We start from the raw sequence: 19,715 nt of genomic DNA on the forward strand, positions 1-19,715 counted from the left end.
GAATGACAGTTTGGCGGCAGCCAAAATTTAGAATGTCGTGCACAAAACATAAATGGATGGGATAGTCGAACACACTTATGCGAATGCAATGCATTAGCATAAGTGTATTCGACTATCTGCACGGAGATCACTGTACAGTGGGGATTAGAAATTCATCCATATCCCCACTGTAGTGTGATCTTGGAGATAGAATATATTAGTAGGGGGTGTGGGGGCACATCAGCTCCTATACGGCTATCACATGATGGTTTTGGTAACAACGTTGGCTCAAATGTGTCGACCATTCAGGTCGACATTGTGGCTGGTCGGAATGTTTCTGTTCAGGTTTACTTTTCGTTGTTTTGAACGGTAAATGTTTTGCAGTTTGAACAAACAATAGTAAGCCTATATATATATATATATATATATATATATATATATATATATATATATATATGCCGCGGTGGTGCAGCAGTAGCATTGTTACCTCACAGCAAGAGGTTCTCCTGTTCGATTCTCGGCCGGTGTGTGGGGACTACCTTCTGTGTAGAGTCTGCATGTCCTCCCCGCAATTGGGTGGGCATTCGAAAGACATGTGTAAATGGGCATGCCTTTGTTGAAGGTTGAACGTTGAGCTGGCACCTCGGCATTCTTGAAAATCTACTGCCAATCATTAGTGGATTAGTTCCACTGTGGCAACCCCTAACCGGGAAAAGACAACAACAACAGCATATATACATATATATATATATATATATATATATATATATATATATATATATATATATATATATATATATTACTTACCCTTCTAGCCAGGGTTGTGAATGAAAGGAAAATACAATGCTTGGCTACTTTCAGGCTGTGTTCATGGAGCACAGTGTCCAGATGATATACTGCTTAAACAATCTGTGTTATCACAGCATCACAGTCTAATGTAATGCAGTTAGACTTGCAGAGGTCTTTGCATCAAAAGTTTTTGTCTGAATACTTATTTGCAGTTTGAGTGTTCAGGGTCACCCTACTGCAGCCCATCACCATAGCTTTCAACCTTCCATCCCCAAAATGTGGAACACTACTTCTCATAATGTAGAGCAATTGGACAACATGTGAAACACTTACTAACAGTTTACTAAAAACTTCAGCTAGCTAGCTCACACAATGGTTAAAATGTGTTACTTTATATGTATATCAAAGCTATTTTGATGAAGTAACTTGATTCAGTGTCATTTATCATGGATATCAGCTAAAAATATTTACTCTGCTAACATATGTAGAAATACTAAAAATATAAGTGTCAGAATGGATTCTCTCTAGAAGAATAATTTCAGACATTATTTCTAAGCAAGTTACATCAGAAAACATGTTTATATTCTGTTGGACACAACAGCCACATGTTGCATATATAAATTAGATTCACAGTTTTGTTTTTCTGTAGACAAAGGCATATTATGGAATATTGCCTGCCTAGGAGAAGCTGTTAGAAACATGTATAGTCTACCATTGCATTTTGTCCTTGCTTTTATTACAGGTGCTGTAATGAATGTGGCATTGTCTGTGTAAAGAAAAAGTACAGGTGTGATCATGAGAAACTTTCAGTATGAGAATATTTTGAAATGCAATAGTGTGAGCCCTCTCTGTATGATAACTGCATGATGTTGCTGTCTGTTTGAGAACATGAAAACATGAATTATAATTAGATAGAATATTCCAGAAGGTGCCACATAAGTTGTCTAGTGCTTGTTTCATGTACTTGCATTAGTCTTTGTAGTCTGTCATGTTAGATTTGCCTTTTGTGTAATTTCAGTCACTGTCAATACTATTCTGGACAATAAAGCTTATTGCCACAAAATACTTTTATGTCTCAGTAGATTTACTACAGACACCACAGAACTGTATAAACATTGCAAACTGCTTAACATTTGGAGAGCAGCCTTTATAAACAAATATAGCATGTTATCTCATTGGCCTATCACATTTTTGATAGGGGAAAGCAGTGTTAAGAAGGTAGGAAATGATCCAACTTGTTTCTTATCCAGCGTGGAATAGATCTGATGAATGTTTTCAATTAGTATTGAAAATAAGGAAGCTGGGGCAGCTGACCTTTCACTTATGACAGAATACATGTGGCAGGAGATGATACTGAAGTTTTGGTACCAACTTCAATAAATCAACTTTCAGATGCAGGGACTTTAAGCACACTCTAGTTTTTTTTAAAGTCTTTTACCGGGAGTTTACATGACGTTATGGGAAAGAGTAGTGGAAGCAAGGTTAAAAAGGGACATGATGATTAGTGATCAGCAGTATGGTTTCATGCCGGGAAAGAGCACTACAAATGCAATCTTTGCTCTGAGAGTGTTGACGGAGAAGTACAGAGAAGGTCATAAGGAGTTGCATTGTGTTTTTGTAGACTTAGAGAAAGCATATGACAGGGTGCCTAGAGAGGAGTTGTGGTATTGTATGAGGAAGTCAGGAGTGTCAGAAAAGTATGTAAGAGTGGTACAGGATATGTACAAGGGTAGTGTGACAGCGGTGAGGTCTGCGGTGGGAGTGACGGATGCATTTAAGGTGGAGGTGTGGTTACAACAAGGATCAGCTCTGAGCCCTTTCTTATTTGCAATGGTGATGGACGGGTTGACAGACGAGATCAGACAGGAGTCCCTGTGGACTATGATGTCTGCAGATGACATTGTGATCTGTAGTGAGAGTAGGGAACAGGTGGAGGAGGCCCTGGAGAGATGGAGATATGCTCTAGAGAGAAGAGGAATGAAGGTCAGCAGGACTAAGACAGATTATATGTGTGTGAATGAGAGGGAGGATAGAGGAATGGTGAGGATGCAAGGAGTAGAGGTGGTGATGGTGGATGAGTTTAAATACTTGGGGTCAATAGTTCAGAGTAACGGTGAGTGTGGAAGAGAGGTGAAAAAGAGAGTAGAGGCAGGATGGAGTGGGTGGAGAAGAGTGTCAGGAGTGATTTGTGACAGACGAGTACCTGTAAGAGTGAAAGGGAAGGTCTACAAGAGGGTAGTGAGACCAGCTATGTTATATGGGTTGGAGACAGTGGCATTGACAAAAAGGCAGGAGTTTGAGCTGGATGTGGCAGAATTAAAGATGTTAAGATTTGCACCGGGTGTGACGAGGGTGGACAGGATTAGGAATAAGTATATTAGAGGGTCAGCCCAGGTTGGAAGGTTTGGAGACAAAGCCAGAGAGGCACTATTATGTTGGTTTGGACATGTGCTGAGGAGGGATGCTGAGTATATTGGGAAAAAGATGCTAAGGATGAAGCTACCACGTAACAGGAAAAGAGGAAGGCCTTAGATAAGGTTTATGGATGTGGTGAGAGAGGACATGCAGTTGGTTGGTGTGACAGAGCAAGATGCAGAGGACAGGAAGAAATGGAAACAGGTGATCTGCTGTGGCGACCCCTAATGGGAACAGCCAAAAGAAGATGATGATGATGATATTTACAGGGAGTTTACCTGGAGATAAAAATTTAATAAATTAATGCTTTTCAAGCTTACAAGGCATCAATGGAAGTTGCACAGTTTAGTACAGCAGACAGTAGCATAATATCTGCTATGTGCAGGGCATGAATCTCTAACAGGAAATAAATATACAAGGTAATATTTAACTGTTGTATAGACAGGAATTGATAAGGCAAAGTAAACTAGTGTTTTTGAAAAGCAGCAATAAGCTATAATGGCAAGGAAAACTTCAAATCTAACTTTTTTGCAGTGTAAAGTATATTGCAATACAACTGCTAAACATATGGTTAAAAGTCTTAAAATAGCAGTGTTTGTCAAAGATGTTATAAACTGAATTGTGTGATAAAATAGTTTCTTGGGATAAACTGTTTTATGTGATTCTGCATAGTAAATCAGTTTCTGAACAAAAATGACTTTGTTTTCCCAAATAAATTAAATATTAAACTGCATGTAAGATTCTGTTAATTGCCACAAGATATGGCCTGGATAGTTTAAAAAATTCTTCTGGGTGAGACCTGTTGTTCAACATCCTGATATGAACAGAAAAAATAAATTACATTTTCCAGTGACTGTAAAGCAGAATGCCTATACAGATATTGCATTCCACTATACCAGCCATCTGACCTTTAGACTATGTGTTTAGCAGAGAAAGAGAGAGGCTTTCATGGTGTCTGTGTTCCTCAGAAGAAAGTATTTTGATTTGAATAACTTTTCCCCCTTTTTACAGGGTCCAATTAGAAATGTATTGTTATGCACACTGGATGAGTTGTAAATTCTCACCTGAGTGTTTTTCATGTTGTATCTTAAACATAATAATTTTATGTCACATTACAGCATGCCATGTTTAATGTATTCCATTTTAATGTTTATGTTGTTGACTTTTAGACTTTCAAAGTCCTCATATGTCATTTTCCTTTCATGTTAAAAGGCAAATGAAAGAGAATGATTAGTGCTGATGTGTAATTGAGTACTGATGTTATGCTGTTGTTTTAATAACAGGACTTTTCTGAATATTGTTTTTAACAGTACTTTTTAAGAGTATTTTCAGTGTGATCTTTGTAGAAGGTATTTGTAAATGTGTATTTGAAAATGAGAAGCATACATGTATGTACACACACACACACACACACACACACACACACACACACACACACACACACACACACACACACACACACACACACACACACACACACACACACACACACACACACACACACACACACACACACACAGATGTGCACCTTAACCCTGCATACATGGATGCTCGCATTGAAAGAGATAATTACTTTCTTAGCACGGTGATCTAAGGTTTATGCAAATGTTTTCTTGGTTAATTTCATATAGCATATTTTTAATCCTTAAGGCTTCACAAAAGGAATGTAATTTACTTCTATAAGTTAATGCACTTTTATCAGATTTGAACTACAGAATTTAATTGCAAGAATGCCTGCACACAAAACTGTTAAATTAACTGTAACAGGGATTTGGGTACATTCAAGATATATTTTCTTGAAAACATGATTTACAGTGTTGTAAGAAAATATATTTCTGAGTTTTAATCAATGAATCAAAATGTTCTGCCTTCTTAGAAAATGCATTGAAAAGAAAATGTTTTTGTTGATATCAAAAGAGCCTATGAGTATCATAAAAACAAACATTTCTTAAAATATATTTGTTGAGCATTCACTGTAGATAAAACTGAGAATATTCTGATGTTGAGAAATCTTACATATAGGTTCATAGGTTGGTACTAGGCTTTCGGCCCTAGGGACTATACAAGCCTAGCCATAATAATTCCCTGGCTATTTCTTCCCAGAATATTTATTTCCCTGGTCCCCTGTCTAGAAGGGTGACTGATGTGATCCCCGGAGTGAATTTCCTATCTCCCATCCAATCATCAAGGTTCCTTTTGAAAAGGGCCAAAGAGGCGCTCAGCTTGACATGTATGGGCAGTCTATTTCAGAGTATGAGGAGTCTCTAAGTCAGGAACCTATCCCTCCAGCATGTTTTATTCATTGTGATGACCTGGTTTAGATCCCTGGAGCGTGTGGCTCTGAGGGATTGGGATTTCTTTAAGTGTAGCATGTCCAACAGCTCTGGGTTTGACAAGGCTTTGTATGTTAAGCAGAGATCACCTCTGAGTAGGCGATATGCAATAGAGTATAGCTGGAGTTTTTTTAGACGGTCAGCATTGGGCATCTGCTTTAGGCCTGTAATTCTTTTAGTGAGATATTTCTGTGGCCTTTCCAGTTGTTGCAGATGTCTTGTGAGGTACATACCAAATGGGGCATTGTACTCTATAATGGGTCTAATGAGGGATGAGTACAGTGGGACAATTACCTCCTTTTTTCTGGATGAAAAGCCCTTAGTGATGAGGTGTGCCACATAGAAGGATTTCCTGACTGTTGACGCAATGTGGTTATCGAAGCTGAGACCACTGTCCACCTGTTTCCCTAAGTCCCTTATCACGCTTCTGGTGTTTAGTGTACTGCCACTTATGTGGTAATTCATGGGTACATGGTTTTTCTCAAAGGGGATAACTGTACACTTCTTGGCATTTAGCTTGAGCCCATGCCTCTGGCACCAAGCATCTGTTTCTGTAAGGCCCTTTTGTAGAATATCCACATCATTTGAGGATTCAGTAATGGCTCCCAGTTTGCAGTCATCTGCAAACTTTGTTAGCCAGAGGCCCGTGGTGCTGGCCTGTACTTCAGAGAAGTAGATACCAAACAAGAGCGGTCCCAGGACTGAACCCTGAGGTACTCCACTTGTCACTTGTCTGGAGCTGGATTTTGAGTCGGCTACTTTTACAGTGTGGGTTCTGTCAGTAAGCCAGCTGGCAACTCATCGAATGATGTAGGGATTAGTGGCCAGCTTAGTAGATTTACCTATGATTCCAAGTGGGGGATGGTGTCAAAGGCCTTGGCGAGGTCCAGCTAGGCTGTGTGGAGTTCCTTACCCTCGTCAACGGCTAGTATAAAAACAAACAGCATGTAGGCCACATATTATTCACTAAGATTTTAATGGAACATTCTAGTTGAACTTCACATGGGACATATAAACTAATTAGACTATGCTGGGTGCGTAATGGCAGACAATATTTTTAAAGCAGTATTTTTTTTTGCAAGGGGAAAGAAAATACGCTGTTGTAAATTTCCAGGTTCAGATGTTCTTTTACAAAAGCTGTTTTGAAGCTGTTTTTACTGAATTTATATATATATTTTTTTACGGCCATAATAGGGTTGCCACCTGTCCCACTTTGAGAGGGACAGTCCCTCTTTGGGCAGTTGTGTCCTGCAAAAAAATCGAAAAAAATGGCAAATGTCCTGAGATTTTAGGGAAAAACATATTTCGTATATTTTATGTAATAGCTGCATAAAACAGTTATTCTGCATCTGAAACACCTAAATGTTACAAGAAACAGCATAAGCAACTAAAATACTACAAGAATAAGCTTTTATTTAGGCAAAAAGTGAAGTTCTGTCCTTTGCACTGACCGTGGGTATGTTTTGCCCTGCAAAATATAACGTTTGTACCAAAAATGTCCCACTTTGGGCATTTGAAAAGCTGGCAACCCTATAAGACAAACATCCCACATAAACTGGAATCGGCAGTAGATTTAATTGATCAGTATTAAAAGAGAGATAAGTTGGTTCATATATGTGTATGGTATCAAACACAGTTATTTTCCAACATGCTTTCACAAGGTGGAGAGGTAAAGACAAGACAGGCATATCTCTAGAGCCATTTGAAAGTTAACTACATGAAAAATATAGGAAATGCTTCACTGACCTCTTTGTGGAGTGAAAAGCAGTTGTGGTTTGACACATGGTAAAGACAAAATGCTAAAAGGTCACTACTGTTGCAGATTACAGCCAAAGTTAAGTCTCATATTAAACAAATCAACTGTAATTGGGGAAATCACGGGGTTGTAATAGGAAAAAATTTGTGCTGATTTTGTTATTTAATAGCTTGAATTAATATCTAAGTAGGTAATCCAGGGTAAGCTGTTATATGGCTAATGTATTTAAAAGCTACAGAGGGGTTTGTGTTTGCAATAGAAATTAAGTAAATATGGAACTGCAATAAACAAGGACTTTTTAAGGCTCAGAAAGAGAACCATTCATCATAATGAGGTTCACTTGAGAGATATGCCCACCAATGTTTTTAAAAGAAGCGGTGTGGCTTATTGTGACACACTTCTGACATTATGATAATGTTGCAGTTTGTAAGGGAGTTCATTGGACATATGTAAGCTGTTGTTACTATTACTATTATGCTCCCACTACAAAAAGACCTGTAAATTATAACTTGCATCTATGTGCATGCCTTCATCTGGATATTGATTACAGTTCATTTCCATACTGTACCAAAAAATATACTGACATTTCAGCAAAGCTTTCATTATGTGTAACACCAGAAATCTATTTGGGTTTTAACCATCATAGGTCTGTAGATTCTCATTCCTTGTACAAGATGACTCTAAACTCTTCGCTGTGATCATTAATAGCTTGTACATAATCCTACATACCTGGTAAAGCATATGCCCAGAATTTCTGTTGTTTAACAGCATCTAGTACTCCTTACCTGCTGTTGCCCTTCCCCCATGTCTCCTGCTTTAGCTGGAATTCAAGTCAATAGTTGCTGCATGGTGTACTACAACCAGCTTGCTTATGTGGTGCACCACATCCAACCCAACTCATGGTGCATTGCTGGAATTTCACATGCCTTACAACCAGTTCACATGTATGGTGTATCACAGCTAGCTCACATGCATGGTGCAATACAGCTAGGCTACATTTACAAGAGCAATGCATTTTTGAATCATACTCTTTACCTTTGTCTTCAGAAACGTATCACATTTGATCCCCTCTTCTGTCCTAAGAACTGTGCTTAGTTAGCCAAAGCTGCCACATCACCCTAGTGATTAAATGCTCTCACTAGCGAATGAAAAGAATAAAGATTCTGTTTTTTACAGGGGGAAAGAGATGGGGTTCCTGGCTGAGGGCTGAATGCATTAGTTTCTTATTAGCTTCTGTTATTGTCTTTTTTGGGAATAATCAGGTGTGCATTTTACTGATCTGCATTGGACGTCACTGTGTACTGCCTAGCAGTAGCATAAATAAACATATAAGTACTCCACCAGCAGTTGATCATGAACATGAATGAAAATGTTCCCATCATTTTACAGGCATTATTCACCTATATCATGTGTTATCTGGCTCCTGTCCTCCTGCAAATGTCATTGTGTAAGCTAAGACAATCAAGCAGTTGAATGTACATTTATTTGTGTATGTGTGTTCATGTGTGTGTGTGTGTGTGTGTGTGTGTGTGTGTGTGTGTGTGTGTGTGTGTGTGAGTGTGTGTAAATATTTGATTTTTGTGCCTGCAGGTTGTAAAACAGGAAAAAGTGTAGTTGCTTCAACCAGCGCCCTAGGCCAGTACTGTGAGCGTGCACCCCACTCCCTCCACTCTTCAAGTAAAGGGCAAAAAACAAAACAGTTCACAATAATAAGCCAGTCCATACATTCTAAGCAATCAGCTTATTGCAGTTAAATCTATGACCTCCCCAGCTCTTCCATTAAAAAACTAAAAAGGATGTTCCTTATATTGGCACACCAACCGGGTGGCCAAATGCACAACACCCCCCCCCCCGAACCAGCCATTCAGGTCCCATTTCTGTTCCCTTCCCCTAACTCTCCTTCAACATTGCCCACACAGAGTACTACAGCACTTCTGCTTTAGTTAAAAAAATTTCTTCTTTTTAAACTGTAGCAAGAAGTTGCTATACCTTTCCTGCCTGGAGTGTTTCGTGCTCAGGTTTTAGTTTACTTTTGAACTGTAGCAAACTGCTTGCTACAGTGTAGCAAGCAGTTGCTACAGTTTAGACTACACATAGAGAGTACTACAGTGGTCATGTTTGACCGGTATTGCATTAACAAAAAATCAGGATCATCTCTTCACAACCTCCTCAACAATTTGAGCCCAGGGCAGTTGCCCTTCTCACCTTGCCTAGCTACACTACTGAAAATAGGAACTTGTCTTATTTAAAGTTATGAGGCTACTGCCAATGACAGCTCTCTTATAAAATCTTATCTCACTGTACAGCAAAGAGAGAAATTTATAACAAACAATGCTTACTTTTCCATTCATCAATATCCAGGTTTAGGTTTTCAAAGGTGTCATCATATTGTTCTGGTTCAGGCTCACTTTCTGTTTCCCAGTACTCCTTCAAATATGGATGTTTTAATGCATCTTCGGCTGTTATCCTCTCATCTGGGTTCAGTACTAACATCTTCTCCAGTAGATCAACCACTTAAATAGTAAAACAAAATAGTTACTCATTCACCAAGTAACTTTTTCTGCATAGAAATTGCATTAAAACTGAACGAGAATGCATTGAATAAGGGCAAAATATTCTCAACGTGTGTTTTAAGGTAATCCAACAAGAAGGTTATCCAGGTACAAAATAAAACCAAATAACCAAACCAAAGTACCCAGGAAATGATGCTTATGTGTGTTAATGTGTGTTTCTGATTCATTTGGCTTTATTAAAACATCGGACTTTTTTAGTGCTGGTTTGTCCTTTCCTGGGTACTTTGATCTGATTATGTGTTTTAAGGTGTAGCACACTTTGTATGTACATACCATGGTGAATAAACTTGCAGTGTCTTCTAGATGTGCCCACCAAAGCTACTTTTCATGTGCCCCTTTCTTTGCTCACTATTTCGTTTGGCAGGTCACACTGAATCTAACCATGCCCCGCCCATTCAAAACCCAAATCAATAGGTAAAAAGGTTACAGAGACAAACCCACTGGCTGGATCTTTCTTATAGGTTTTACCCATCCAGGACCCCAGATGCTTTATCACCTAAATGAATAATGCCTCCATGCTAATTAAGTCATCTGAGGAAGCAGCTATGTCTGAATATGAGATCCAAACACATGTATAAACCTGCAGAAGTATCTACAGATGTTGTACACACATAAAGATACTTGAATATACATATCTTTATGCAGACAGACAGATACATACCCACACGCACTTACAGATTTAACTGAAATGTGTTCCAAAGCTCCTAATAACATCCAGTTTCATTCACAAACTGAAAACTTCACTGAGGTTGGGGCAAGAGGGAGTGTAATGGCAAATTATCTGTTAGCATTTGCTGTGTTGTATGTTCACACCTTCTCTTTTCTCTTGTGAAATCCTTTTACTGAGACCTGAATCTGGTCCTTTACTGTTCTACACACTGGTTTTCTTCTCATGGTGGGACTCACACCAGACCAAACACCCACTTTAGTGACTTTTATTTCTATATCTGGATCCCGAAAACTCTGCTGTTTCGTAACTTTGTTATAAGCAGATCATAGGATCATAGGAAATTCCTAGGCTAATGGCCCTGGGGCCCTTACAAGCCTAGCCAAGAGTTTATCCGAAAGAAAAAAAGAAACCTCAATCAACACCTGTCACCACTGCCACTGAGGGACAAAGGTAGAACCCCTGGGACAAATTTATGATTTCCCATCCACTCATCAAGGTTGCATTTGAAGAGGGTCAGTGAGGTACTCTGTTTGACATGTATGGGAAGTCTATTCCAGAGATGGAGCAACCTCTAGCCACCACATTCTGGGTGGGAAAAAGAATTAAAAAAAAAAGAAGCAAAATATCTTAACTGCTCACAGAGCCAACCAACCTGTATTTGTTTGTTTGATAAATTTGTTTACAGGGGTAGAGAGCTTCTTCAGTGGACCAAATTTTGGTTCAGTCCAGGGATTACATTGAAGTTAGAGAAATAAGTGATTTGTGCAAAACGCTCAGAGATGTAAACATTTAGCACATAAACATTATAGACATGTTATCTAGCTATGGAATACTATAAAACAAACACTGTTTATTAGTAATAAAGCAGTGAAAATTCAGTTGAAATAAAATCTATATCATCTAAGTTTCATATAACTACTGCTATAATCTCTACTCTTACCCTCACACTTCTTGGCACTGATGTCTACAAATAACATTGTTATGCCTATAATGTATTACTGTACCTCTTAAAAGGTATATTACCTTAATGCAACCTAAATATCTTGTCTAACTCCCAACATAATGCGGGAATTTATATTTACTCATGCATACCTATGTTTGCGGTGTCCACTACAAATGCCCTGCTGCAAATGCTTGTACATGATATCTTCCATTTTAAAATGATATTGTGAGTGTACAAGTGTTAATGTTTTGCACCAGTGTGATTGTACTACTGTGAATGTATTTTATTTGATATGCTTTTATGTAATGTAAAACAATTCGATATGCTGTGTTTATAATTTTTAATACTGCACTGTCAACGATGACACTAACGTTTAATTTACATGTGTTAATGTGCAATGTCTCTTGTATTATAACTGTACCAATGGAGCTTTTCTTTCCAGGCCTCTTCTTTAAAAGGGTTCTACACCCAGTCACATTTCCCCGCTCAACAAATAAAAATAAGTAATATATACATTTCTATTTACAGTATTTTAAAAAAGTTAGCCGGCGTGTACAAATTGTTAATCTCTTGTTAGTTCTGAGATTATGACTCAATACTAGAAGAGACAAGAGAAAGCAAGGAAGTTAAGAGAAGGTGCAGAGAAATAGATTAAGTTATGTTACCTGTTTTAAAGAATTTCCATTTGGCTCCACTGCCCTCCCCCCTTCATTCACAGACTATTCTTTCCTAACCCAGTTTCTTACTTCCACTCTACAAAGACATCTGTTTGCCTGCAATGTACTAGGTGTCTTTAGCTAAGCAACTTTATCTATGCTGTAAATATTCATTTTCTAGAAACCTGATATCTTCATGCAGAACAGTGAAAACTTCCTAGCATCAGAATGAATTCAACCTTAGTTGGTCTGCCCGACTTACATTAGGATTTACTGTTTCACCTTGCAGCCCTGCCACCAGACCAAATGTTCATTCTCATGTCTTTAATTTTTAGCTCTGGATCTAATGGGATTCTGCTCATTGAATAGATTTTGTCTGCTTTGTGCCTTGCTTATGGACTAAAAAAGGTATTTGACCAGCTCACCCATCTAGTTAAGAGGCAAATAAACAAGCAAATACATAAACAACCAAAGAAGCAGACACACAAACAAAAAATAACTGCAAGGCCTTCATCCAGTTAGAATGACATCATGTCAAAATTTATATCAGTGAGGACCACAGCTGAAATAGTTTAAAAGATGCCGGATGCACTGAACTCCATAATATAAAGTTTACCAGAGAAGATACATTTACTTTAGTGGTGCTGCTTTGCCCATATAAAACGTTTCTAATTACTAGCATCTTCACTTTCTTCTGTGTATTATGTGTTGCAATTCAAACTATTTCTTAATGCAGGTTTTTCCCACAATGTGACTGAAAAATCAGATAACTGTTCTATTTATTGCTCCTGATATACTTCTCACCCCCTTAGAACAAGAAATCTGGACAAATCCATAAATAAAAGTGGGACAAAGGCCCAAAAATAGGGACAATTTTTAAATATTGAAAGAATAACAGGTTTTGCATTAACGTGAATTTTCTGAAGGTTATGACGTCTGAAACTCAAATGTCTGTCATTATTTTTGAACTTCAGCCTTTAATGATTTACCACGAATTTGCCAGAAGAACAAATTTTATGAAAATTGGACCAAAAATATGTGGCTAAAATCTGGACATTCTGAGAAAATCTGTACAGTTGAGAGTTATGGCTCCTGGTAATGCATGTCGAAATGTGAGACGGCAAAGAAATGCATTTATGGGGTTGCTTCACCTCGTATGTGTTTGCATATATGTGTACACATGCACATTTCTGCACATATGTGTAATTATGCTATGTTTTATGTTTTATGATGCATCCCTGTTCTGAGTATGAGATTACTTTTGTGTGTGCTACAGTTTAATAGAGAGAGATAGGCAGACTGAATGTGGCAGGTTTTTCTTATCTATTATTAAATTTATGTTTCTGTGCATGAGTTTGTCCAGGGCATCATGCATAACACCATTTTGTTATAGAGACACTATAGTTAAGTGATTTGTGCATGAAACAGTTTTATATAATGTGTGCATGTGAGTTCTGTATTTTTGTATGGAGCAACTGTTTTGCATGAATTGGGTATATACAAGGCAACAATGCGAAACATGAAATTAAAATATAAGTGCAAACTAGTCTTACTTTGTGGTCCCTGTTGCAGCTGAAAAGTTGATCTGTATTGTGTGTGAGGTAATAAAAAACATTTTTTGTAAGTAGTTATTACTTCAGCCAGACAGTTATCCTTTTTCCTCACCCCCAGACAAATCACAGATTTTATTTATTTTACTTATTTAACATTTGTTAACTGGGAAAGTCCAACCTGGAACAAAGCCAATTTTCAGCAGAGTCCCAGGGAGAAACGCTGCAGACGCAAGTCATTGTAACATGGGAGGAAACCGGAGCACCCGGAGGAAATCCACACGAATGTAAGGAGGACATGCAGACTTCGCACAGAAGGCACTCCTGATGAGAAGTGAACCAGAAAACCTCTTGCTGTGAGGTGACAAAGCTACCACTGCACCACTACGCTGTACATGTTTCACTCAATCAATAGCTTTCTTGCTTTTTTTCCTTTAATTCATTCATTCGACCTAATGTAAGCTACCTTATGGTTGCTTCATGAATTCTTGACTTTCTTTCACTGTTTTAGTTACTACCATCTGTTTAGTAAGGCTTTTGCGACCACCCATCACCTTTCTTTGAAAAAGAATTCATTGTGTCTCCTTTGCTCCTTCCATCCTTTATCTTCAGTTTGTGTCCTCTTGTTATTGTATGTATTTTTTTTTTTGAATGAGTGTACCTACTTGAACTCTATGGCTTCCTGTGAGATACTAAAGGTTCCTGTTATATCCCATCTGCCCTATTTCTTCAGGGCCATACATACTGAAATTTTATACTCTTTCTTTATAGATGGTGAAGACAATGTACTATATTTGTTGCCCTTCACTGTACTATCTGTGTTCTGTCTATGTCCTGGAGGAAATGACATCCACAGAATTGCATACCGTACTCCAGATGTTGTTTTATCTATTGCTTGTATGTAAAAATAACTTCTTATTTTCTACTAGTGACATTTCTTCCTTTGCATGCAAACACTCTACCTGCCTTTATGACAATTTTGCCACACTGCTCAATTACCATTAGATCACCTGATCTGAATACCCCACCAGAGCCAGTTGTAATTCTGTTGTTGCTTTTGTTTCCTTTATCATTTAACCAGGCAAGTTCCACTTGTCCAATAGCCTATTTTAAGGGAGGAGGGAGGACCTAAGATGGTATTCATACTGATTATGGTAGATTTGGCCAGGGCATCAGGGAACTTCCCCTACTCATACAGATGATTGTATGGGGAAACAGTTTGGTGTGGCACTTCCTTTCTTCTGTTCCTAGTGTGAAGATAGCTCGGAGAAGCAGGAAGCAGGGAGGAGATGGACAGTGAGATCACTGGTAAGGAGAATGAATGTCCTGTTAAACAGCTCTATAAGCCAATGTTTTGGAGAACGAGTTGGAAAATGGCAGGAAGGAGATGGCTAGTAGCGGCAAAGTAATTGAGGCAAGAAAAGGTGAAGTATGAGCAGAAGATGGTACTATGGTGGATTCAGAGTAAATCTTAAAGCAAAATTTGTTTGCTACCGATATTTCAGCATCAGAATGTGTTATTACAACCCTCCAATTGGGAAGGTTGTGGGATATTTATTTAAAAGAATTAGTGGTCCAAAGTGAACCTGAGAGCGATAAGGCAGCAGTCTGGGGAGAGATAATGGAGGGAAGTCAGGGAGAATATAATATGCAAGTAAAGAAGGATGAGAAGAAATCTTATGCTCAGGCAGTGAGATAGGCTGAAAGAAGAGGAGCAAATAAAGCAGAAATCAAAAGAAAATTTAATGTGAGGATAAGCAGTAAGGCCGAAAAGGAACCCAGAGAGGTAAGAGCCTTTATTTGTATTAATAAGGATACATACTTTGATATTTTTTAAAAGAGGTTCAGTATATGGAGAAATATTTGGAACAGTATGATAAAAGGAAAGACGCTAACCCATGGAACATATATGTAATTCAGGCTTTCAATAGAGAAGCCAAAAAGAAAATATTTGTACAATTCAAAACTGAAGCTGAAAGAAATGACTTGAAAAAATATTTACGATAATAGAGGTCTGCGGACGGAAGTGAGGTGGGAATGTGGTATAATACTGAAATGCAAGAAGAAAAAAAAATTAGCTTTTGCCTAATATAATTAATGTTGAAGGGAACAGGGGAATGGTGAGATATTGGGGAAAGCTTAATATGTTTTTTATGTGGTAAGGATGATCATTTATTAGTAATTGTGACAAAAGAAAATGTTTTATATGTGGAAAAGTGGGACATGAAGCCAAAAAAATGTGAACATAGATGTATAAAGTATGAAAAGAAATGTCATTCTTGGATGGAGTGTATAGAGTTAGAAGAACATACGCAAGAGAAAACTGTTTTAGGCACAGTAGAGGAAATGCAAAATGAACAAATCAACGAAATTAAGGTAACAATGGATGTGAGAGAAAATATAAATGTAGTAAATGATAAAGAAAGAGATGAGGAAGAAGTAACAAGTAATTCTAGTGATGAAGGAGATAGTAAATGGATAAAGGTAAGAACAAAAGAGGTTCTATAGGTAAAAAGGTAAAGGAAAACAAAAGTTCAGAAATGCACCTCAAGAAAGAAATAAAAAAGGAAAAAGATAAACATTAAATCCATACATTAAAGTGAGAATACCACCAATATTAATAGCATAAGGAATATTTATCATAGGCTAGCACTATTAGAATGGTATATGACGTTAGATATGGATATTATAGCACTTACTGATATTAGAATAACAATGGATGAAGAAAAAGAACAAGTAAATGGATTATGGAAAGGTAAAGTACTGTGGAATTTAGGCAGTGAAAATGTTCTGGTATAGTCATTTTAGGCAAAGATTGGATAGACAATTTGGATGATACAATAGTACTTTTTTGGAAGATTAATAGTAACAGACATAGGTATAAGAATCAAATCTATAGAGTGATCACACTTTATACATATACATTACTGAAACAAAGAGAAGTTATGTTTAGAAAAATAATGGATTGTGTGAGTTAAAACATGCAAATAATTTTAATGGGGATGTTAACTGCGATTTAAGACATAGACGCAAAGAGAGGGCAGATGCTAAAGTATTTTTTGATAATATTTACTTATGGAAAAATGAAAAAATGGACATATAAAAGAAGCAATTTAAGAACTGAAATTGATTATTTTATAGTCTCAGACAGTTTAAGCATATTATGTCAAGGGCGCAAAATCACAGGGTTTTCTGATCATTCGGCTATATGGCTAGAAATACAAGAAAATAGAAATTATATAAGGATAGGTAAAGGAGTAAAAAGAATTAATGAGTCAGAATTAAATGAGGAAGCAAAGAACATTATATTACAATTATGGATTGCTCACATACGTACGAAAGGATTTTTATAAAGACTGGATGAGTTGGTGGATAAGTTTGAAAGGAAAATATAAGAAAGAAGTACTAAGGTGGCAGAAATAAAAAGATTACATGATTTTGATGTATATAAGAAAGCGAGTGATCAAATATTTGAAAATACAACAACTAATAGTGAAAAGTTCATAGAAAAAGAAAGTATGCTCTATATGAATCAAGAAAAAATAAACAAAGATTGTTTAAAAAATATACTTTTTACAAGGTAAGAAAGAAAAAATAGTGTCATCCTTAAGTAAAATGGTTAAAGAAGACACAAGAGTGATATGAGAATTAAAAAGTGAAAGAGGTGACATAGTTAAGACACAAGAAGAAATTCTAAAAACAACTGAAGAATATATAATATACACATTTTTGTTAAGTGATATATTGAAAGATAAATGGGGATTGAATATGTTTACTGAAGAAGACAATAAAAGAATGGAGGAAAAGATTACAATAATAGAATTAGAAAATTTGCTTAAGAAGGTAAATGTAGAGTCAGTTATGGGAATAGCTGGATGGAATTGAATACTTAATGTACAAAAACATGCAAAGTTGGCATATTAGTACTGAATAATATAGACTGCAAGATTTTCATGAAAATAATAGAAAAAAAGAATAGCAAACTACTATCTGAATTGATTTTTGGAGTTAGAGATAAAGGCAGCCAAGAATTGCTAATTTTAATAAGATAATTGGTAGATGGCATAATAAGTAGAAAATGGAATTGAAAATATTGATAGGAGATGAAAACAAAGCATTTGACAAAATTCAACATAAAGCATTATGGAAAATCCTAGAAAAATATAACATGAGTAATAAAATAATAAATGTTTTGAAATCTTTGTACAGGGAAAATAAAGTAAGACTGATAATAAATGAATGGATGAATATAACTTAAGGTTAAATGGTGGTATTAAACAGGGGTGTCCAACAAGTAGCATTTTATTTGCATTAATTATGAATGTGGTAGTGATAGAGATGAATGGGATATTAGAGAAAGTTAGATATCAGGCACCAGAGGGGGTTATGATTCCAATTATGTTTATATATGCAGATGATTTGGTGTTAGTATTTGAAAATAAGGTATGAATGAATATAGCTATAGGAATACTTAATAAGGAACTGAAAATGTTAGGACTGGCTCTTAATAAAGAGAAAAGCAATAGATTATTTTTTGGGGGGAAAAGCAAGATATAACATTTAATGAAGAAGTGATAGAAATTTTAGGAATAAAGTTTGGAAATGAGCAAGTACAAGAACAAAAATGGAAATATATGATAGTAAAACTATGAGGCCTTTGTATTTTCTATAGGACATTCAGACTATCATATGGGGAAAAAGTATATTTATGTAATTCCATAATAATGAGTAAAATTACACATTTAGCTGGTGTGTGTACAATTCCATTAACATTAGAAAAAGATTTATTAAATTTAGTCTTTACTTTTATTTTGGGGTCAAGACTTAATCCTATGAAAAGAGGTATGCTTTACGTAAGTGAGAATGAAGGAGCATTGAGTTTGATAAACACTATTGTATGTTTTTTCTTAGAACATGTACAGAGTCTTAATAAATAGGAAATATAAAGATATGATGTTAATGAAAATTATAGAAAAAAGCACAAAGCAATTTGGGAAAGTTTAGCATATTTAGAAAGAAGTAAACTATTTATTGTACGAATATAAAATTATATCAAGAAAAATATTGTTATGGAAAATTGAAATAGAGAAGATAGAGAAAAACAGAAGAATGTGGTATGAACATATAATGGAACATTTTGCTATATTTAGCCATGAAAACAAATAAGTGACTTAAAGATCAAAGCAGTGAAAACAAAAATGAATAGATTTAAAAAGCACGTAGAATCTGCAGATTTTTTTGTAGAGGTTATCAATATTTAAATTGCCAGTTAAGGCAAATATGCCATATAAAACAATAAAATATAGAGTTTGTATACACTGTGGTGAATTGGAGACAGCTGAACATGTTTCATAAAATATAAAAGAACTTTTGAATTGCGGAAAGAAATATATGATAAAGGGCATTTAAAAGAATTTTAGAACATTGAATATATTAATATGGACATGATTGAATATGGACATTATAAAATTGTTAAAACAAGAAGACAAACTGGATGCAAAAATATTTTCTATAATTTGGATTATATGGAATGAAGAATTAATGAGCTGAAGTATAATGGAAAGTGGTTATTATCAGAGATTTTGAAAAAAGTTAATTTTTGGTTGTGGAGAAAGGAGTGGGGGAGTTAAATTTGAATGTAAATGTAAAAGTCTGTTATGTATATTGTAAATAATGTAAAAGAAGGCAATGGGTGAATAGCAGAAAAGAAGACAGAAGAAAATGACAAATGGAAGTATGTGGTAAGGATTCAAAGCAAAGACAAAGAAATGAACAGGTATGAAGTGTGGGATAACTTAACAGCTCCTTTGAGTGTAAAAGTACATGAGGTAACATAATTTATTCTTATTAATAGGAAAACATTTTGTGACATATTATTTGAGCCTGTTTTTCTTCAATGGAAAATTTTCTTGGAGAATATGAAAAATGAAAGGCTGTAACCCATGGAATTTTTATGTGATAAAAAATATAATGTACAAATTTAAACAGATGTGGAAAGAGAGACTTTGAAATGACATTTGAAAACTTTAAGTAAAGAGATTCTGGACATTG

At 36.2% G+C, this 19,715-nt stretch overlaps 1 protein-coding gene across 1 annotated transcript in view; it reads right to left on the reverse strand.

Annotated features, from left to right (window-relative positions):
- LOC122807086 (mitogen-activated protein kinase 12-like) overlaps nucleotides 1-19,715 on the reverse strand; it is a 672,606-nt gene that overhangs the window by 37,055 nt on the left and 615,836 nt on the right. Inside the window, exon 12 of the mRNA XM_044078025.1 lies at nucleotides 9,612-9,785. Coding sequence (XP_043933960.1) covers nucleotides 9,612-9,785 — 174 coding nt within the window. The remainder of the gene's footprint in view (nucleotides 1-9,611; nucleotides 9,786-19,715) is intronic.

The sequence above is a fragment of the Protopterus annectens genome, chromosome 7.part0 (assembly GCF_019279795.1).
Source record: "Protopterus annectens isolate FY-2018-M chromosome 7.part0, PAN1.0, whole genome shotgun sequence".
Taxonomy (NCBI): domain Eukaryota; kingdom Metazoa; phylum Chordata; order Ceratodontiformes; family Protopteridae; genus Protopterus; species Protopterus annectens.